General features: G+C 37.6%; 1 protein-coding gene across 1 annotated transcript in view; it reads left to right on the forward strand.

Annotated features, from left to right (window-relative positions):
• Window positions 1-22,953, forward strand: part of NXPH2 (neurexophilin 2) — a 107,366-nt gene extending 84,413 nt beyond the window's left edge. The window contains exon 2 of the mRNA XM_045558792.1: window positions 20,445-22,953. Within this exon, the coding sequence (XP_045414748.1) occupies window positions 20,445-21,188 (744 nt within the window). The 3' untranslated portion in view covers window positions 21,189-22,953. The remainder of the gene's footprint in view (window positions 1-20,444) is intronic.
• The last annotated feature ends 447 nt before the right edge of the window (window positions 22,954-23,400 follow it).

Below are 23,400 nucleotides of genomic sequence, written 5' to 3' on the forward strand. Positions count from 1 at the left end.
TAGAAGCAATAGGCTGTATCATAGAGCCTAGAGGTGTAGTAGGCTGTGCCATCCAGGTTTGTGTAACTGCACTCTGTAATGTCCACACAATGACAAAATCACCTAATAGCACATTTCTCAGAACATATCCCTGTAGTTAAGTGATGCATGATTATAATGTAGTCATTTTTTTGCCGGAAGTTTTTCCACTTATTTTTCTTTATGCTTTATTGGTTTTTGCTTTTTTTTTTTTTTTTTTTTGCCCCAAGTGGAGTCACAAGATCTATATGCTTTATTGAATTTGCCAGAACTTCTGCAACAATTTTAAATAATAATACTAATAGTAGATACATGTTCTTAAAACTTCAAGTATCATTTACAGACCATGCAAAGCCATATTAAAAATGAAGGTAATTTGGGACCGGAAGAAATATAGAGATTTCCTAAGTTAACTCTTCTCTTTTTTTTTTTTTTTTTTGAGACAGAGTCTCACTCTGTTGCTTGGGCTAGAGTGCTGTGGCATCAGCCTAGCTCACAGCAACCTCAAACACCTGGGCTCAAGTGATCCTCCTGCCTCAGTCTCCTGAGTAGCTGGGACTACAGGCATGCGCCACCATGCCCGGCTAATTTTTTCTATATATATTTGGCCAGATAATTTATTTCTATTTTTAGTAGAGACAGGGTCTCACTCTTGCTCAGGCTAGTCTCGAACTCCTGACCTTGAGAGATCAACCCACCTTGGCCCCCCAGAGTTCTAGGATTACAGGCATGAGCCACCTCGCCCGGCCCTAAGTTAACTGTTAATGGATTTATGAATTTCCCTTAAAATCTCAGATACTCTGCTTTAACATCTTGAGTGATGAAGAAGGAAATTCACTATCTGTATCAGTTTTCTAGGGCCACCATAACGAAGTACAGGCACTCCTCAACTTATCATGCAGTTAGGTCCTCATAAACCTCCTGGAAAATATTGTAAGTTGAAAATGTATTTAATGCACCTAACCTACTGGACATGACAAACATCATAGCTTAGCCTAGCCTACCTTAAACATGCTCAACACACTTTCATTACCCTGCAGTTGTGCAAAATCATCTAGCAACAGTGTACCGTAGAGTATCAGTTGTTTGCCCTCATGAGCACATGGCTGATTGGTTAAATAGCTCATGTAATTTATTGATGTTCTACTGAATGCCTACCGCTTTTACACCATCCTAAAGTCAAAAAAAATCATAAAATTGTGAATTATCTTTTTTTGTTTTACATTGCTAGGCTCTGATCACATAGTTGTATGTTATTTGGCTACATTTGATTGGCTTAGGTTAAGTTGTTTTTCTTTATCACAAGCATTTACCAGAAATGACACAAGTTAAGTTTCACTCATGGTTGCAGTTTAAGCAAAATTAAAGCTGCTTTTAAGGCATGCTTGATTTTGTTTGCTCAGTCCTAGTCTTCCTTTTAATTTTGCTTTAACAGAGTTTTGGGGGGACACAGCTCAACCCCTAACACTGTTGTAGAGGGAACAGGCTGGAGCAAGCTGTTGTGTTGATGGGCAGTCCTCATGGTTAGAAATTTCATCCCTTTTCCAAGCCACGGTCTGCCTACCTATTATCTCCATACTTAGACACAGGGCGAACCACTACAAATCTCACCTGGCTACTGTTGTAGTTCACTGCTTAGAGGTAGTCACATCATTGATGGGAAAAAAAAAAAAAAAAGTCAACAAATGGCCACAATCTAGAATATATAATTTATATGGCAAATTTCTACTGTTAATTCATGGAGGATACTTCAGAAATGCACACAATAAAGCCAGGCTATAAGGCTTGTGAGTCCTGAATATCCTGTTCCTGATTCTCACAAACTGTCTCAGAAGTTAAACCATAATTCACATGGCATCAGAGGATCTGGGTTGATCTTTAGCATACCCAGTCCAGCCTACTCCTAGACATAACTTAACCTTTCAGCCTGACCAAAGGCCGGTAATGGAGAGACTCCTACACTTTTGAGTTTTTCCCTGTAGGTGCACAATTGGTGAAGAAATGGGTGATCAGCAGTTACACTGTTTAGCCCCCTTATAACTGACCGTGGTGGCCAGAAGAGATGGCTGCTCCTAAGTGTCTCAGTTATGTTGGGAGACGTAGCCTGAGAAGCACAGCATGTTCATGGAGCAAACTGCGAAGGCAAATCAGGCAAAAACATTATAAAGAAGACAATATGGAAAAGAGGAAAGCATGGTGTTAGAGGTTAATAATCCATTAATTACTTGTTTGAAACTTACATTTTAAAAAGAATATGCATGAAATGGAAATATAACTTGGATGCAGTGTACAAAAATGGAAAAAAAGTTCAGTTTATTTGAAAAAAGGCTTTCTTGAAGCTCTGACAACTGACTTAAGAAACCAAGCCTATTCTAACTACTTTCTTCTCTGCTATCCTCTGCTATTTATGTGGTTCCTTTATAAATATTACAAATATCTAGTTATCCTGCGGCACATACTTTTTAGAATTAGATTGTAGCCAGATGAGAAGTGAGATATATCTAAAGACCAAATATGCTATGTCTAAAAATAATATCTATTGTGAGCATATTAAATATATTATTGATTACTTAGCATTTGAGGATACTTTTAAAACTTCTCTTATACCTATATTGTCTATCATTGAAATATATAAATTGACCAAAACCCTATAGTGGCTGATGACAAATGAGCATCAATTCTTTAGTGGCACAAAAATGCCCTTAGTCTCTTGTGGAATTCATGCCAGCAGTTGGGTGACAGTGCTCAGGAAAACCCAGGGATTGGGGTCTGGACTTTTCAAGAACCTGACTCATCAAGGACCATGAAATCTTGGAAGCAGAGTTTAGGCAGACCCTGGGCTTTTTGTGGGCTCCATAAATCAGAATGACTTAGGACTGAACTATGCAAACTAATTCTGTAGGTCACTCCACATTCAGACAATCTCATCTACAGAGCAAAGCTCTGATCACCTGGTTAGCATCTGCACACTGTGGCTACTACTCTATCACCTCATCTAATAGAGTTACACATACCCTCTATATTTTGATTACAGACTGCATAAAAAACTACCCCTAAAATTTAATGCCTTAAAGCAGCAACAATTTTATCATATCTCATGATGTTATGGGTCAGAATTTTGGACAGGGCTTTGTTGGCTGTTTCTTCTGCTCCTTGGGGCATTGACGGAGATCACCCCCTAGGACTCAGGTGGCAGCTGAACTGATTTGGAGGGATCAAGATGGTTTCATTCACATGCCCAAGCCTTGGAAGCAAGGGCTGGCAGTTCGGACTCAGCTGGGCCTTTTTCATCTTCATGGAATTTCAGGGTCTCTACACGTGGTCTCTCCAGCAGAGTGATTAAACTTCTTACCTCACAGGATCCAAGAGTGTATGTATTAGAGAATTATAGCTTGGTCCTAATAGTGAGGAATAGCTTCCCTGATGTAGAAAACACAAGGGGGTAATTAGGCAAAAGGACATTAGGGAAGAAGCAGCATTCAGGCACAGAGCAGTATTTGCCTTTGGAATGAAGACACACTCAGGAAAACAATCAGGAGCATTCACACATTCTGATAAAAGACTATCAGTATCCATCATTCCGTCTGTGCATCACAGAAGCTGTACCATCCATCATCTTCACATGCTGTACACTCACATCTCACCTCTGCACCCATGTCTTTGTTGATACTTACCAGTCTACCATTCTACCAATACTAGAAAGAGCACTCAACCAAGAATGCAGAGACCTCAATTCTAGACTTTTCTCTTAATTTTAATTGTCTCAGTTTCATAACTTGTATAATTTTGCAGTTGGGATACATGGAAATTCTGGAAACTCAGCAAATATTTATTAAACACCTCCTACAAGTGAGACACTCAACTTCATGTCCAAACGCTGTGCCCTTGATGTATAAAGTTCACTCTGGATGTCGTGTGGGGAGAGATTGAAAGGGCAAGATTGGACATGAGTGTTTTTGAAGGCATCCAGGAGACAGGTCATGTTGACATTGAAGGAGACAGAGGTAGATGGATTTAAAATGGATTGGAACAGAATATAAGAATTAGGCCGGGCGCGGTGGCTCACGCCTGTAATCCTAGCTCTGGGAGGCCGAGGCGGGTGGATCGCTCGAGGTCAGGAGTTCGAGACCAGCCTGAGCAAGAGTGAGACCCCGTCTCTACTAAAAAAAAAAATAGAAAGAAATTATCTGGCCAACTAAAAATATATATACAAAAAAATTAGCCGGGCATGGTGGCTCATGCCTGTAGTCCCAGCTACTCGGGAGGCTGAGGCAGTAGGATCGCTTAAGCCCAGGAGTTTGAGGTTGCTGTGAGCTAGGCTGATGCCACGGCACTCACTCTAGCCCGGGTAACAAAGTGAGACTCTGTCTCAAAAAAAAAAAAAAAAAAAAAAAAAAAAAAAAAAAAAAACAGAATATAAGAATTAGTAATGAATTCCATGTGGGAGGGTGAGAATACGAGAGGTCTCCAGAAGAACTCGAGGTTCTGGGCTGAGCCAGTGGCGGGTGGAGAGGCACTCAATGGGAAAGTGCCAAGGGAAGAGAAGATGTTGGCGAGAGGGAAGCCAAAAGGGAAATAAGCACAAAGGACTCTGTCATCGCACAAGGGCACAAGAGATGGACATTCCTAAGGAGAAGTTCACATTTCAAGACTGCTTCTGAGTGGCTGGATAACCTTGTTTTCTGGTTACTTCTTCCCTCTGCCAAGTACCCGTCCCTGAGCTACTCCCTGCATGCCCAGCTTCATCCATTCCACTGCACGTTCCTGTTGCCAGGTGTCACCACTGTGGCTGGTACATCATAGTCACTGTGAGCACCAAAGTGAACTGAGTTTCATTAGCAAGTGGATTAGCTTGTGTCTTAATATTTCTCTGTACATAAAGACCTAGTGAATCACTGGTTGCTCCTCCCTGCCCAATAACACACTGGGGAGGTTTCCACTGGATATTAAGTATTCTGGCTTACTTAATAGACTGTTAAATTTGTCTACAAAAGCCAAATGCAGTACAGTGAGAAATGGAGCATTTACCTTTGTGATTTAGGTCCAGAAAACTTTTAGTCTAAAATAATCACATCTCCCTACAATATGCTGTGACTTATCTGGATAAGTCCTTCCTTAGTCCTTTGCCTTGGCATGGACATTCCTCGATACGCTTACCCACTCCTTGGCCAGTCAGTGGATGCTGTGCTAATTCTCCCCTGGGCACCGAGGATACTGCTCATTGTAATCTTTCTCTCCCACCCTGTTTCATGGGTGGGGAGCCACAGCCTCCCTTTTCCAGGACTCTTTCTGAATCTGACCAAGCCCCTCAACCAAGCCCAACACCCCTTCTCCTCTGGAGCCCAGAGGATGGGATCATGTTTAAGTTTTTAAGGGCCAGAGCTACCAGGACCCCATCAGGCATTGCTTGCAGCATCTCACTTTGTTCCGTCCTCCCACATGGTTCTTCTCTCCAGTTGCCCTATGAAAACCACATTCTGTTAAGCTTCATTTGGGTGCGTGCAAAGCATGATTTTCTGGTACATAAAAGCTCAAGGGAACTCTCTGGAGAAAAGACAATAAATACATAAAATCTCAGGGCAAAATTTAACCACTGAATCATTAAATTAATATTGAAATGATATTGGAGCTTCGCAAGGAGGGTTACACATTTTCAGCAACACGTGTTTACTAAACACATGTACGTTATTGTGCAGGCCTTGAAAATAAAGAATAAGAAAATGTCCCTATGTTCAGGGAGTTCAGCCTAATGAAGGGACACAAACCAATTCAGGTGCTATTATATGAGTATAAGGGCAGGGTCCCAAGAGGTGATGGGCGACCGGGTCTATCAAGTCATCGCGAGACACTTTGTGGAAGAGATGCTGCCATGAGCTATTTTGAGGCTGATCTGACTGTGACTATCATCTGTAACCTCTGATTTCCAGTGTGGTGTTTGTAACAAGATCCTTATCTCTCTTATTCATGAAGCTTATAATAACAATTGTTACACATTTGAACTCATATATAATTGTGCATTAATAACTGGCATTTGTATCTTTCGTATATATTGGGATTCTGCAAAAGCTTACTTTATCGGGGGAAAAGGGTTGACTTGCTCTGTGTGAAAACACTGTCTCAGGTAATAGGGAGCTATTTAAGGACCTTAAATAGGGAAGTCTCACAATCAGATTTACAGTTTAGAAAACTCACTGGGCCATATGCCCAGTGGGTGTATCTTGGCATGAAATGCTGGCAAGACAGAGCCTGTGTCCCTGCCTGTGTTTCTGAACCATCTCCTAATTCCAGGACTGTCCTGTTGGACCTTTCCCATGACTTCTGAACCAGGTGTGGGAGGAGGCATTGTTGGGTGGGAAGGGCGGGAAGGCTGCTAGAGATTGCCGGAGGGACAGCAGAGACTTTGATTTTGATATTGTTTGCGAATAATTGCAGACGCCAAGAAAGAAGCCCCAACTGATCTCAGCCAAATATCAGATGATTGCAAGAGAGCTCCCAGCATGAATACCTTAGCTGTGTGAGTTGTCAGCAAGGTTCGTGAGGTTGTGCAAGCAGAATGGCAGCTCAGGAGAGAGTGTATGAGGAAGTGTTGCAGTCACCTGGGTTATAACAAAGGGCTCACAGTCCTCTCTCTCCATTTTTAAAAATTTCCCTCCTCATTTTTAATTACTACTTACACTATCATGGAGGAACTTTGTTATGTTTTGCAAAGTGTGAAACTGGTATTGTGTCCTTTTCATGGTTCAATTAAAGTGCATCTGTCTATTAGAAAGCTAGATATATAAAATAGATCTTAAACTCTGGATGAAGTGTGAACTAAAAATAGAGAACTGTGAGTTAACATTGGCCTATGGGTGGTGGATGATTATCCTTTGAAAGTAATAGAATTTGTTATTTCTTATACACTCTGTAAATTAATCCTTTTAATAGTTATTACCAACCTTTTCCAATATTATGAAAAAATGTTTTGATTTAGGTTTCATTATTTTATTAAATTATCATTACTTATTAGTCTGTTCCATTCTCCCAAACTTCTAACTCCTCACTCCCCATTTCCATTACTTTTCCTACTTGACTGCTTTATCGACTAAATTTTAATTAGGATTTAAAACATTTCCCCAAGCGGTCTAAGAGTAAAGTCTAAGGAAATAAGAATTGTGAAAGGTCCAGAGAGTTACACACTGCCAGTCAGATTTATTTTTTCAATTTTTTATTGGGTAGATACTTTATGCATCAGGCACTGTGAGAGGGGTTAGGGACCCACGACGGATAAGGTAAAGTAGCTGCCTTCAAGAACTTGACAAGAGGAACAGTCAAGTAAAAAAAAAGTGATAATAATAAAAAGTGTGGCAAGTACAATGACTGTACTTTGATGGTTTATTCTGAGAGCAACATGGAGAAACACTTGACCCTGAATCTAAACCTGTGGTTAAGTCACCATCAAGCACTCCTACATAGACAGTCCCCAACTTACTATTGTTTGGCTTAACATTTTTCAACTTTCCACTGGTGTGAAAGCAGTTCACATTTGGTAGAACATCAGTGAATTATGTAAGATATTCAATACTTTATTATAAAATAGGCTTTGCCTTAGATGATCTTGCCCAACTGTGGGCTAATGTAAGTTTTCTGAACACATTTAAAATAGGCTAGGCTAAGCTTTGATGTTCAGTAGGTTAGGTGTATTAAACGCATTTCCAATTTATATTTTCAACTTATGATGGGTTTATCAGACTGTAACCCCATCATAAGTTGAGGAACGTCTCTTGCTAGGGTCTGTAGAGGATACAAGAACTCAAGAGGCATAACTGGGTCATGAAAATAAGATGTTCACACATGAGCATAATTATTAAAATCAAGAGTTCTCCAGAGATACAGAACCAGTAGGATAGAGAGAGAGACGTCTAAAGAGCTGTATTTCAAGGAATGGGCTCACGTGATTATAGAGGTTGGCAAGTCCACAATCCACAGGCCGGTCCACTGACTGGAAACTCCCAGGCAGGAGCTGATGCTGCAGTTCTGGGGCAGAATTTCATCTTTCTCAGGGAAGCTTCAGTTTTGCTTTAAGGCATTCCAGCTGCTTGGGTGAGGCCCACCCCCATATCAAGAATAATCTCTTTTACTTAAGGTCAACTGATTGCTCTGTAAAAAACACCAAAAGTGTGACTGGGCAACTTTTGCCAATGTATGGATCTAATTTGCCACCTCAGCAGAATCCTGCAGTGGAGATACGGTCATCCAGAAAAGACGTGCGGAGGACCCTCTTGTCTGTGGCGTGGACTCCCATGAATCTCATGGGAGACTGACAACATTTTTAGAATTCTATAGCACCAGCACTGTTGCCAGCCTGGACTGAAAGGAACAGAGAAGGAAAGAAATGAAGGAAGCATGGTGGAGCGCCATGGCTCACCTAGCTACTTGGGAGGCTGAGACTGGAGGATCACTTGAAGTCAGGAGTTTGAGACCAGCCTAGGCAACATAGTGAGACTCTATCTCTAAAATAAATAAATAAGTAAATAAAAGATTTTTTTTAAAAAAAGCATGACTCTGAGGGCAGGGAGGATCGCTTGAGGTCAGGAGTTTGAGAACAGCCTAGGCAACATAGTGAGATCCTGTCTCTAAAATAAATAAATAAATAAATAAATAAAATATTTTTTTACATAAAGCATGACTCTGAGGGCAGAGCCATGGACGCAGAGACCTGTGCTGATGGGAACTCCTTGTGCTGACAGGGCAGGGCTGCTAGCCCAGCAGGCCCAGAGGACAGTGGGCTTGCTCCTGCCCAGAACAGTGCAAGATCCTTCTGATTTGGACTTTGATGACAAATACTAGAACAGGAAAGTGCCATTCCAGATTTAGGGAGAAGTCTAGAGAAAATTGACCCTGGTTTGGATTTATAGTTTATTTGTAGTGATGGTAAGATTTTTTTTTTTCCAGAGCATTTAAACTATTACACAACTGAAAACAACAAATTTTCCTTAAAAATAAAGATAATATATAAAATATGTATTATTTATGCAACTGAATGCAGTATATTTTCCTGAAAAATAATTAAAGATAATATATAAAATATGTATTATCTATATTACACAGGGAGAAAATGTGAATTAAATATTAAAATATTGACAGCTGTTATCAGACTTTAATTTTTCCCAGTTTTCTTAGTTTCATTTGCTAGAGTAAACTTTTTACTGTATGAGAAAAAATATTTTTATTTATAAGGCAAATATATCATATTAATTAAGTTTTTTTGGTTTGTTTTTGGTGTCAGGTCCATTAGAGTATTCGTGTGGAAAGAGCAATGACCTTATACACAGACCTGATTTCTAGATTTATTGCTGCCTCTCAATACTTGGACGTTGGACAAGCCACTTAACCTCTCTAAGGCAATTTCCTGCCCTACATACCTCCCCAAAGTAGGTGTAAGAATCAAATGAGGTTATTTATGAAGGCTCTGCAATTCCCAGAATAAATGTCAGCAATGATTGTTGCAAAAATAATTTTAACACAATTATCAATTTCATATGCACAAGTAATATGCATTTATATTTTTTATTAAATAAATATTTTATAGTTTGTAAACTGTCACTGATCTTACAAAACATATTTCCATTGTATCATGATAAAGTAACACATTTATGGAAGATCCTGTAAAAATCCCCAACACACTATGAATATTTAGATTTAAGTGAACTCTTATACTATGTATCTAAGACAGTTTGAAAATTTATTTTAAATTAACCAATATCATGTTTGGTAAAAGAATGTAACCAATAAATGCTAACATGGTGAACAACAACAACAAAAAGGCAGATGCTTGTAGATATTAATCACATCTACAAAATCCCTTCCTAGTGACACCTACACTAGTGTTTGGATACTATAGCCTAGCCAAGTGGACACATAAAACTGACCAGCACAGCTAGTGTGTGCTAATTTCCAAATTGGTACCTGAAGATTGAAATATCAAATGGTTTTGACGGTAAAATACAAAGCCATACCCACATGCACTCCTAACCTGCACCTCCTATGGCCTCTCCCCTTTTCCCCTCATAAATTTCCTCATCCCTCGTTGAAACCCTGCCTAAAGTGACACGGAAATAGAATCATCTGGCATGTACCCTCCTCATTTGACTGCTCTTCCCTCTGTTGCAGTGTTCTTTTTAAAATGCCAACTTTTAGTGGTCAAGACGCAGATTCATGTTGTCTCTCCCAGGCCATAATATTTCAGAAGCATTTTTATGTTCTTACCATGTGAAGCTCATCTCTCTCATTGAAAACTTGGATGGGGTTTGTAAGTAGTGAAACACATGGATGAAAGTAGAAGTGCTACTTACCATGCTGAGTCATTTACTCCTTAGCAACGAAAGGACTGTTTCAATCTGTTACATTATCAAAAGAATACCTTGTTTGACTTTGCAAAACTTGCATTAAATGAGACAGCAATTTGACCCTATTTTACTCAGGAAATATGACCATACCATATTTAGCAGCCCTTTACAACAAAGCATCTTTAATATTTGCTTCCCGCCTGTTCATAACTTGCTAAAGAGCTCTTTTAATTAAGCTTTCTAATACAAAATATGATGTAAGTTTTCTTTGACACCATTTCCTTAAATATTTACAGAGAACTATGGTATGTGCATGCACACATGATATTTCTGTGTGTCTAGATTGTGTGTGCACATGTATATTTGTACTGATTTTTTTGCAGAAGCTTGTGTCACTGATTTTTCAGATTACTGTCATCAAGATAAAATAAGAATTGCCATATTTAACCTTAGCAATAAAACTACTGCCAAGCATTGCAATCTAGTTTTTTTGGCTCTTAGTGTTAAGATTTCTGTCTTCACATTTATGTTTCCTGTTAGTTCCTGTATCAATTTAGAAAAATGTAAAGGGTAGCTATTAAAAGATATCTGGAAGGTAAAATGAATTTGCCACTCTCAGCAGAAAAGATGTCCACTTTTTAGCTTTCTTCTCCTAAGCAATCATTTGTTTTTCAACTTGCAAAATGAATTTTGACACAATGCCACATTACGCCACAAAATATTAATAGGTACAATTAACAGATTGATATATGTTTGATTCTATTATTCTTCATTCCTTTTTTTGTCATTCTTCTTTTAATCTGCTGTGACAGTTCTGTAATGGAGCACCAGAAATATGACTCTTGGGCAAGCCACACTACTAATCATCAATATAGCATTGTATGTTGTCCAGCAGATACGTGCTCCTGTTTTGTCAGCAGCGATGATATTGTGTAGAATTTCTACTCAGAGTAAATGCTTTCCAAGATTCGTTTACAAGCAAAAACTTAATGGTATGTTGAGTTTGAGCATGACAAGGTTTTTAGGGGTTTTTGTTTGTTTGATTTTTCTGCTGAGAAGGTTGCGGTTTTAGTTTTAATTGCAAGTTACAGGATAGAATTATTGAAGCAATCTAATTATACAAGTTATATGTAAGCAACAGAAATGAGGTTTTGGACCACCTTTCATTATTGGTTCCCTAATTCTTCAGCTGTAAAGGGATCTACAAGCCACCTTTAGATTGTAGAACAGTGGTCACTTTGGGGTTCTTGGCTTTTACTAATAACCCCAGTGAAATAATTAATGACCAGCTGTATAGATTCCATCAATAACAACACTATAAACAAATCCACTGATCAAAACAGTTATTCTTCTAAACTGGCACTTAGCAATAGTCATCATTCTGAAAGAACAATAATAAATGCTTTTAGGGTACCCATGAGGGACAAACTAGCTGCTTTTTAAAAATATTTGTACAGATCTGTATCAATTTATCTCTTGGAGCATATGCCAGTCTTGTTATCAAGGAAAAGCCAACTGTCTCACCTGGTTTTAAATCCACACATTTGGAGCGTTCGGTTCATTCTGCCTAAGTCAGGAAAGTCAAATTTTTCTTCTTTGTCAGGTAGAAGGCTACGTATTTGATGTACTATATGATAGTCATGATCTTCCTTCTTAATGGTAGGTGATCTATGCAGTCTATACATTGTGTATTGTATGTGTTACAGCAAGTGTTTTAATAGTAAACCAGTATAGACTGTAAATATTTTATATTCAGCATAAACAACAGAAAACTGAAAACATTCTCTTTAAGTATAATGCCTCTGCAACATTATGATTATGGGGGAAATTTGGGCTATTTTGCTTTGCCTTTTATTTAAAACATTCATCAATCCTCATGAAAATCATGGACATTAGCTAGATTTGTTGTCTGTTAACATATTTTTAACATCCCTATAAACATAAAGACAAACCTATATTGTTTCAGAATATTCTTATGTATCCAGAGCATACTTAGGTAATTATCAAGTAGCATTAATATATATCATATTAATTATGTACAGTTATAGAAGAGGGTTATACCATAATCATGACACAGGGCCCCAGAACCCAAAAGTATATATCATAAACCTTCGACAGCTCTTTGGAGGTAAAAGGGTGAAAAACAAGATCTGTGGAGGCTGTCACTTCCGAGCACTGTAGCTACAAGGCAGGAACTCAGCACAGACTGAACATCAGAAGCTGTTTATGGTTTTGAGAAAAATCACCCAAATTATCCTTTCACTAGAAAAAATATAACTATTGTCTTATAATGTTATCACACTCCTATTAGTAATTATAAACAAATCAATATACAATTTGGAACAAGAGATAAAAGAATATAAATACAAAGATTGATTCGTTTTCTTGTCACAAATTCAGTCTTTATCAACTATCAACCAGTAAATCTTGGATTGCATTTCCCTCACCTGAATAAAGATATTAATTGCTCAATTCTGTTCATTCCCTGCCCTATTGCTTACCTTGTTCCCTTAATTAGGATTAGCACTTCCCACCTCCTGATATACTAAGATTATATTCATATATATATCACACATATATACGAATATAGAGAGAGACAGAGGCCCTTATGACAACTACAAATAAGTGAATTATAGTTTATGTATGATTATTTCTTCAATGTTTCTTTTCATTGCTCTTCTGCAAATTGTATGAAGATAAGAACTGTGTCTGATCTATTCAGCAGTGTACTCCCAATGCCCGGAGCACAGATGTGGACCCCTGGAATACATTTAAAAGTGTTTATTGAATAAATAATTTAAAAATGAATGAATGCATTTGTGAGCATGGTTGAGGGTCCCCTCACTTTTCTATACTGCAAGATTCACCTGCAGTGTCCCTGCGTATAGACCAGCCTCACTCTAATTAGCCTCAATCCACGTCACAGCCTCCTTCATCTCTTTGATGTGCAACCCTACCTTGTGTCTTTTACCATTTTACCATTAAGAAAAGCAGGCTCAGAGAGAGGGCGTGGCTTGGACAGAATGCTGGGATGGTTAAGTTACAGTGCCAGATTTCCACGTCTGTGTTCCTGATTCCAAGTGCTTCTAATAAATCGAAGCACTACTATTCCTGCTCCTTGCTTTTCCCTGCTTTGGTCTTACTTGTCCTGATTGAGTTCATTGCCACTGGTGTTTTCATTCATTCTTTTGCTCTTGGCAACAGTTTTTCTGATGGGGTAAATTCAGCCACTGGAGAATGTGGCAACAGATTGTTTGCTACAAGACTTGGTTGGGACACTCTACTTTTTCTCCCAGTCCAGTGATTTGCAAGTGCAATATGGGAGTATAGTAGCATTCCTGTGATTGCAGGTATAGGCAAAAGTCAGTGAAGCAATAAAGCAATTAACTTGATCCTGCGAAAATAAAATAATATTTATACAGAAATATTTCTAAACTGTTTTAGACTTCTCAGTTTCTTAAACAGGGCGTGCTAATGTCATCTAATCTGTTCTTGCTAAGTCAGGAGAGATGTATTTCGAGGCAATGGGGTTAAGCCCTTTAAAGGGCTCAGCTTCAGTTACTTAGGAAATTCAGGCCCCTCCTACTCCCCTAGTGCCATGTAAGTGAAGAGTCAGTATGTGTGCTAAATAAATGCATCTGTTAGAATTGTTAGACACTCACCTGGGACAGCAAGGAAGGTAGCAATATCTCTTCCCTTGTCTCTTCAAGTAAGAAAAATACCACCTGTTAGGACAGTTCCGATACTGGCATAATATATATATGGAATGGAATTTGAACCCTAGAAGCTTAAGTTTAAAGTGCTTTTCAATTCCTTTTTATTCACTAAGTGTTGAGAAATCATTTCCCTCGCAGTTTAGGACCCAGCCGGACCAGATATGTAGCTCCAGAGAAGCAGCAAAGCTATCACAGTGATGAATATATAGAAAAAAGATATCCTTTTCTATATATTCTGGCAAAGATTTGACTGTCATAGAACCCAAAGGAAACCAAGTAGCATTCATTTTCCTGCACCACCAGAGTGCTAGGACTATAGAACAGTCCTTTGTGAGGGTTTCTTTCATTAGGTCCATTGCCTTTGGTAAGCAGGTATAACCACAAAGAATGCCCCACTTAAAGGTTGATACTTTCTCATTGGATGTCCACAATCAAGTACAATGGACTGGCTCCTAAACTGAGAAGGGCCATTCGATCTAATGTAGTCAGCAAGTAATTCCAAAGCTATAAAAGATATTCATGGAATAAGCTCTTCTTTGTCAAGCTATCAATTGTCAAAGTGGGCCCAGTGTTTAAGGAATGAGTATGAAATAAATTAGCAATCCTAATGATAATGATGACAAACATATTAATAGCATATAAAATTGCCAGAATAATTTAGAAATGGTTTGTGAGTTCCTAAACAACTCTAAGGTTATTTCAGATAATTTAGTGATGCTAACAGAGTTATAAATTGAAATATTTGAAAGTTTCTGACTTTAAAAAAGTCAATCCTAAACCAAACACTACTGAATTAAAGGGAAGTTAAACTAAGGTTATGCTAACAAAAGTTTACAAGCCTTAAGAGAATTCTAAAAGCAAAACTTTAAAAAGAAAAAAACTTTACCTATGCCAAGAGATCTAGATTAACATCACAGTGACAAGTTGCTTAGCACGTACCCTTTAGAGGAAAGGACGAAAGAGGCACTTTACCTCTATGTTCTTTCTTTCCAAATGCCATAACCCAACTATAATCACAAGAAAAACATCAGACAAACCCACACTGAGGTACATTCTACAAAATATCTGGCCAGTACTACTCAGAACATTCAAAGTCATCCAAAACAAGGAAAGTCTGAGAAACTGTTGCAGCCAAGACTAAAGGTTTCACATTTACCAAATGTAATGTGCAATCCTGGAACAGATAAAGGACATTAAGGGAAAACTGAGGACATCTGAGTAAAGTTTGGACTTTAGCTAATAACAAGGTATCAGTATCGGTTCATTAATTGTGACAAGTGTACCATAGTGTTAGATGTTAACAATAGAAAATACTGGGTTCAGGGTGTGTGGAAACTCCTTGTACTATACAACTTTTCTGTAAACTAAAATTATTCCAAAATAAAATGTTTATTAAAAAACACATAGCAGGTACAGCTGAAAGAAAGGTCTCTTCTGATACAATGTTTGCAGAGGAAGATGCTTTTTAGTTTATAAATTATTTCCATAATTCCTGACAGTTCTCACATCTGCTACTATAAAATTCATTGCAACTTCTCTGCCTCCTGGGAAAAAATGCATTTAATTATCAGTGAAATTCAACTTTAGCTTGCTATGATGAATGATTTGAACCTGTCAGCTTTCCCCCCCTAAAAAACAAAAGAACTGAAATGAAACACAGTCTTATTTCTCTACTCCCTTCCTTCTACCTGCTCCATTTAATTGATGGAGGTTTGAGCTTTTATTAATCTTTTTGAGCTCTTCTGTAAGATGCAGAAAAAAGCTAATATGATATCATTGTATCTAGCTAATGTGTGTGCTTTGTGAAATTGATACACCCTGCCAAGACATAAATTACTTAAGCTTTGATAAATGTGTTGAAATCAAGGAATGTTCAAACAGATAAAACACAGCAATTCCTCTTTCTTCACCTTTTTAAAGCTCCATTTTGTGCTTGAGGTTAAATGTTTTTGCATTGCTATTGTAATATGATGGGATGAAAGACAGCAGTGATTCTGAAATTAGCATGAAGAGCCCCAGCAAGTACAAAAGTAACCAGGGGGATACAGCCATGGGTTTTATAGATAACATCTAACAGTCTTGCCTTGGACAGAGTGGTTTGCCAACAGGTTCAGAACCACCTACAGTCTTCTCCCACCATGCTGCATCACAGAAGTGATCTGTTCAGGAATGAGGGCACCTGCCAGACACTTTATACACTCAGCTCCCTTTGCTGACTCATGTGGTAGGTTGGAATCAAAGATCCACAAATACATTTTGTTGTCAAAGAGAGCTCACCTGTGCCTGTGATCTGGAGGTAATTTGGATGCCAGTGAGACTGGGAACATAGGGAAATATTTGATTGATGTTCTGGGGTTGAGAGGGTTGATTTCTACTTGGTCATTAATTTATCACAGGGCACTGAACAAGTTGCTCAATTAACCATTAATCAGTTTCCTGGAGGTCTGAGAATTCATATAACCCTTTGGAGACACTTCTGAGTAGAAAGCACGAGACTATCCATTGGACCATGGAGGAGCCATCAGTCATTGAATGCTTTTTGCCAAGGATTAGGCTCAGTAATTTCCATCCATTCTTTCAGTTAGTCCTTACAGCCAACCAGCAGAGGAAATATAGTTGAGAAAACTGGGGTTCAGGTCATACATGTAAGCAAGGAGTGATGATGTCATCAGGTGTCAAATGCTGAGCTGTTTCCGCCATATCATGCTGCATCCCTATTGGGAGTATATGGATAGGTGGAGTGGGAGACAGGGCAGGGGTTGCTCATCAGCCCCCAGTCTTCCCTGATTAGGTCTTCTGAGGTCAAGCATGAGTCTTGGGGACTTAGGTCATACAACCTTCTATGTAAACCTGGTTTAGAAGAGGTTGCCCTCTCACCAGTGATGTTATAAAGTGACGATTTATAACAAGAGGAAGGCTGAACAAGTTACCCTAAAGGGAGAGAAAATTGGGAGAGGAGACACGATTGTCATCTTATTAAATTCACAGAGAAATATATTTACCCTTTTAATTATACTCCTCTACCAGTACATCATTATCTGACAGCTTTTTGAGATTTGGGCTTAGATTTGGAAATCAGCACTGGTGAGAACTGTCCATGTACTTTAAAGCAATAAACAGACGATGTTGCACACAGTTTCCCAACTGGATTAATGTTGTCAAAACAAATTAGAAATATGATGGTCTAAGGAAAGCAACAAAATTTTTTAAAATATAAAAATATATCTGCTTTCATATATATTTATAAACAACATTTGTATATATAAATATATGAAATATTTCATACATATTATTTCATATATATTTATATATACAAATGTTATGTATAAATATGTATCTGTACATTTTGTCTAAGGTACTGTCAATGAGTTTTGTCACTGGAAGAGAGAAACACTATAGACCTGTACTATTAGCTAAATTGTATTATTTTTATATAGACCAATCTCAAAATCAAGGGCTCTTTGAGCAAGTTTAGACCTCAAAAGTAGTTTGTTAGAATGAATTTTTTAGAACTCAAATTTCAATTTACATTCTCACATGGAGAATCTTTTCTGAAAGGACCTTTGTAAAAGCAAATAATCACACCTAATTTGTCTGTTTGAAAAGCTTAGATTTTTTTTATGTACTCGTATTTATTAGGTGAGTTACATAGGTTTGAGTCAACTTCTGTCTTTATGTCAACAACATAAATTACTACCAGGAAAATCTTCAGATCTTTAAAAAGTCTCAGTAAATGGCCATTTATTATTATCATTGAGCGATCTCAGAACTATCACAACGGAAGTCCTAGAGATAAGAGAAGAACCTCAGAAGGTGTTGGTGTCTATCATGTATTCTACAATCCACCATTATCAGCTAAGATGCTGTATGATTGCAAAACTAAATGATGGGCTCAATGTTTATAGTTTTTCAATAATGAAAAAGTGAGGAGAAAATTGGGCAAAGCGCTAAATCAAGGAAAACGATTCAGTTAGAAAAAAATTCAGGAAAATGTGTGATTTAAAACAAACACCTCAAGAAACAAAAAAGAGCATATTGCTGCTGGCAGGAGAGACTGTGCTTGGGGTGGAAAAACATTTTTGCATGGAAAATGTATTTTAGTTCTGCCAATACAAAATTTATTTGTAGCTTGGTACATAAAAGTAAGAATCAAGATTTTTTTTTAAAAAATCAAGTTTAAAGAGGAAAATGTCAGAAGGAATATACCCCATGAAAGAAAGAAAGGAAAGTGGGAGTGAGCTGTACTGGATCAGGCAGTAGAGAATCAGGAAAAGAAGGAGCATTTCTTTTACACCAGATGTTCAGCAAATGGTAGGTGTGTCTGTCAGCATTTGCCGAGCAAGGTGAATCTCATAAAATCCTGAAAACAGGTGAAAACTAGGTAATAGACTGGGGGCAACAAGAATCACGATCCTAGAGAAGAGAAATTGGACCTTGATAAGCAAGAGGCTCCTTTTCTGCCCCTGTGTCCTTGGCCCTCTCTCTGGAGAAAGGCCGGGACACGTACCTTGGACCACTCTGCCTCCATTTTCAGGAGACTGAAGTCAGAAGTAGAGGAAAGGTACTGAACTCCATGGACTATGACCAGCTGATTAGAATGAAGTTTGTGTACCTTATAATTAAGAGTGTTCAAAATTAGAAAACTGTAGTTACAGTACCAGAAATATTTTGAGCCGGAAATCCAGAGTAATGATCCCTCTCACTCTGGGGAATGTGCCACCCGTTCAACACCAGGAGAGAGAAAGAAGTATCAATTCAGGATGTATAAGACCCTAAGAAGAGGTAATATGGATTTAAGTTCTCAAAAAGTAGGAATATGCATCTTATCAATTTGCCTTTCTACTAACCTCAATAATTTAAATGAAGAGAAAATAATTTTTAAAAACTCCAGAAATGAAGAAAAGCCTTCAGGAAATTAATCAAAGGAAGAAGTATATTATGTAACTCCCACAAAAAAAAAAAAAAAAAAAAACCACAACAACCAAAAAAACAAAAAACCCTACTCAACATTTTGAGTCCTTGGATTCCTACTCTAAAGTGGTCTTGGAACTAGATATAAGTGAAAACACTTTTCACAAAGCTCTGTTAGGACTTAAACTTGTAAACATTTAAGAACATACAGAAGATAACTTCATGTTATCAAACTAGACCACAGAGTTGAATAATATTTATAATCCAGGTTATGTCTTTTTCAAAATTGGATTAAAAGCAATAATTTTTGGAACAATCTGAGACTAGTTTTACCAAATGCTTTGCCAAGTTTGAACAGGGGAGAAACAGTACATAAACATAGCCTCACTTCTCTCCTCATCCTTTTCATCATACTGACAGTTTTCCGTAGAATCGCTACAGGAGTGGTTTGTGCCATTATAGATAAGAAGCTATCTGTTTTCCTACTGGAAACCTCTATTTTCCCGACTTTATAACTCATCCATAAATATTCACTCCAGGCAACAGTTTCATATATAACGATTCTGTCCTTCAACATCCATATTGACTTAACTAAATGATTTTTAGAAATCGTGGGAAGTCTCATACTATAAAAAGAATAAAAAGGAAAACCAAATGGAAATAAAGTCTTATGTTTCAGTGGCTTTGATGTGAACCAAAATACTGTGGAACCCATAAAATACATGCACATAACACTTTCTTAGCAGTTCTATGTTTCAGTATATAATTCAATTATAATAAAATTCATTAAATCATATATATAGCCTATTAATTAATTCAAAATATACTTTTCTACATTATTTCTGTTTCTATAAAGGCAGCTAAATTTGTACTTATATTTTTTCGACTAAAACTTTTTGTAGAACTTCCTACTACTAATCACATGCCTGTTTTGTTATAGAGTTTGAGATGGAATTACATCAAAAGTTATGAAATTATATGTTATGAGCCTTTGAACATAATAATACCCTTCATACTTCCAATTATATTTAAGAGAATTATTACTATCATAGTCAGATGGTTTCTAGCTTCTTGGTAGAAACCTTCAGCATTCTAGAGTTGTCTTCTACCTGAAAGAAAAGACTTTAACAAATTTAATGGTATTATCAAATAAAAGTCTGAAATATTCTACTTCTCCCAATCTGAAAAATAGAACTGTGAAGATTAGGAAAAAGAGACTAAAAACACATCAGACTATTAAAATGAAATACTTTGTTCTTAATCTCACCAGTTTAATTTTTATACTCACAGTTTTGCATCATTTAAATTAAATACTCATCTTGTTACACTGTTGAGTTCAGCTGTGTGTGTGAAATGCTATTTAGTGAGAATCTAAATAATATTGAATGAATTTCCCTTGTGCTTTAACCTGGGTCTGTGTACAGCTCAAAGCCTACCCTAAAGTTTATTTCTCTTTCTTCTTTCCAAACAGCTGTTCTGCGATGGTAAAGAAGCGGTGCATGCCACGGAGGGGCTGGATTGGGAAGACAAAGATGCTCCGGGGACACTGGTGGGCAACGTGGTGCACTCAAGGATCATCAGTCCTCTGCGCCTGTTTGTTAAACAGTCTCCAGTGCCCAAGCCGGGTCCCATGGCATATGCAGACAGCATGGAAAACTTTTGGGATTGGCTGGCCAACATCACGGAGGTTCAGGAGCCACTGACAAGAACTAAACGGAGGCCAATCGTAAAAACGGGAAAATTTAAGAAAATGTTTGGATGGGGTGACTTTCATTCCAACATTAAAACTGTCAAACTCAACCTCCTCATCACAGGGAAAATTGTCGACCACGGAAATGGAACCTTCAGTGTTTATTTCCGACATAATTCAACGGGTCTGGGCAATGTTTCGGTGAGCTTGGTACCCCCCTCCAAGGTGGTGGAATTTGAAGTTTCCCCCCAGTCTACCTTGGAGACGAAGGAATCCAAATCTTTCAATTGTCGCATTGAGTATGAAAAAACAGACCGGGCAAAGAAGACTGCCCTGTGCAACTTTGACCCGTCCAAGATCTGCTACCAGGAGCAGACTCAGAGCCATGTGTCTTGGTTGTGCTCCAAGCCCTTCAAGGTCATTTGCATTTACATCGCCTTTTACAGTGTCGATTATAAACTTGTGCAAAAGGTCTGTCCTGACTACAACTACCATAGTGAGACCCCATACTTATCTTCTGGCTGATCTTTCCATGGTGATGGAAATGAGGGATGGATATATATATATATGTGTATATTTAATTATAATGACCAAGAAATAAGCCCAGCTCTTCATGGTAAAGGATCCCTTTTGTTTCTGGCAGTGAACTGTAGTTCCCTATCAGGTTCTCAAATTAAAAAAAAAAAAAAAGAAATATCTTTAAAGGTAAAATGTGTTTGTTTTGGTCATAAGTCCCTTTATCTAAAGAGTCAAACTGTTTATGAAACCATCACTTTCATGTAAGGTGGTTAAGTTCTAGAAATATTACTTTTGCTCTAGAAGAAACATCAGTGGTAGCCAAGTGTGACAAGAAGGAACTGGAGTAAGCACGTGGTAAACATTGCTCTTGAAATGAGCCTGCCTTTGAAATATGTTTTGGAAGATTATCTTAAAAATAGCAGATCCAGTAAAGGAACTGAGAAGATTGTACTTGATAGATGAATTGTTTCTGATGTTGGAATCTTTTTTTATTACTGTCTTTTTCCCCACATCTGTGCTGTTATTGATATGAGAGATGAAAGGGTAAAATTCGTTTCAAAACTTGTGTGTGAAGTTTCAGTGTTACCGTGGAACCGAGTACATTATCCTCTGAGCTAGAGTTGAGTGGAATGTGATTTAAGCACTTAGCCCTGTGTTGGCCACCATTTTTATAACTCTCATCTGAGTCATAGTACTGGTGCATTGGAAAAACAAATCTGTGTGTAAGTCAGTTTAACAACAATGAAGATCAGGATATTTTTAGACTCTTGCCAAATTGGATGCTATGAGATTATCAGAAATGATGTAAAATTTGTATCCCCACCCTATAGCTTAGAACCTAATCCCAGTCATTTGATAGCGTGATTTTATAACATGTGTAGAATAACTCTGAAATTCTTTCCTAGGCTAGAATGGGGAAAAAAAAATTGGAAGTGGAGGGAGGAAATTCCAGGATTATGGATTCATTATTTCAAGCCTCCAGATTAAGGTCTTGAATTTAGTTAATGACTTGAATGAAAAATCAAACTCTCTGTGGAAATTAAAAGTTATATCTGAACATTTCTAATTATTAAGTTCTGACAACCAAGATACCTGCCTTGCCAGGCTTTTGAGATTACTTCCAAATTAATGTCACTTCACAATCAGTGCCCTTGTCATCTTCTCAGAGGGGTGAACAGCAGTCCTGTGTGGTGGAATGGATGATCATTGAATTAGCACAAAAGAGGGTCTAGTTGGCCAGGAAAAGGGCTTCTGGAACTCGGGACACTTGTGGAATGGTCATTTTTTTTACAATAGATGTTAACTTCTTTCCCCCTTCTTTTCTGTAAAATATCAACTAAAGTAAAACATTAAATTGAGGACTGAAGGAAGTTAAATCCTGAGCAACAAAAATGCTCTTACCACACTGTTCAAAAGCCAATAGCTCTATTCTCTATTTTACATCTCCATTCCTTTTTTTTTTGTTTTACTTGTAATACCTGCACAGTGTTCAATTTTGTCTTTTGTAAAAATTGTATTAGGCTTAGTGTGTGGTAGTACAGGCTTGAAGTGTTTGCTTTGAGTTCATCAGGTGCTTTTGTAACTTTGTGGTTGGTGAGTAATATTTTGAGACATCTTTTTATTTTCATCTAGAAACAAGAGTAAAATATTATTTATTGTAAAATATGTGGGAACCATATATGTATATAAACTTAGAATTTTCTGTGTACAGAGAAAGTATGTGTACACATTTCTATGTAAATAAAAAGAATTTGCTAGATCTGTCACATGATTCAGAGTGGTTATTTTTTGGACTCTCTTCTCCTTGATTCTTTTCCTCACAAGGGTTTGTTCTGTGTGTGTGTGTTTAGTGTGTTAAATACCAATTGAGCATTAGGTTTTCCTTACATACGTATTAAAATGGGGCGGCCTGGCTGTGGAGATTATAGAGTAAAAGGATAATTCACATAAAGCATTTGGGACATAGCCTGGGATCCAGTAAGAACTCTATAAATGTGAGCTGCCATTATGGTTGTTATTATCATTATTACAACATGAAATGAGATTTAAAACTGTCTGCTGTTCAGAAGTTGAGAGATATGAACATTACTTCTATGCAAAGGAAAAAACCCTGTAAATTGATTTGTGCAACTCTTAGATTTTAGTAGGGTCTGTGGAATTTTTTTTTAAAGTTTTCCATAAGCACACTTTTAAATTGGGGTAGAACATATACCACATA

Source organism: Lemur catta, chromosome 8 (assembly GCF_020740605.2).
Source record: "Lemur catta isolate mLemCat1 chromosome 8, mLemCat1.pri, whole genome shotgun sequence".
NCBI lineage: Eukaryota > Metazoa > Chordata > Mammalia > Primates > Lemuridae > Lemur > Lemur catta.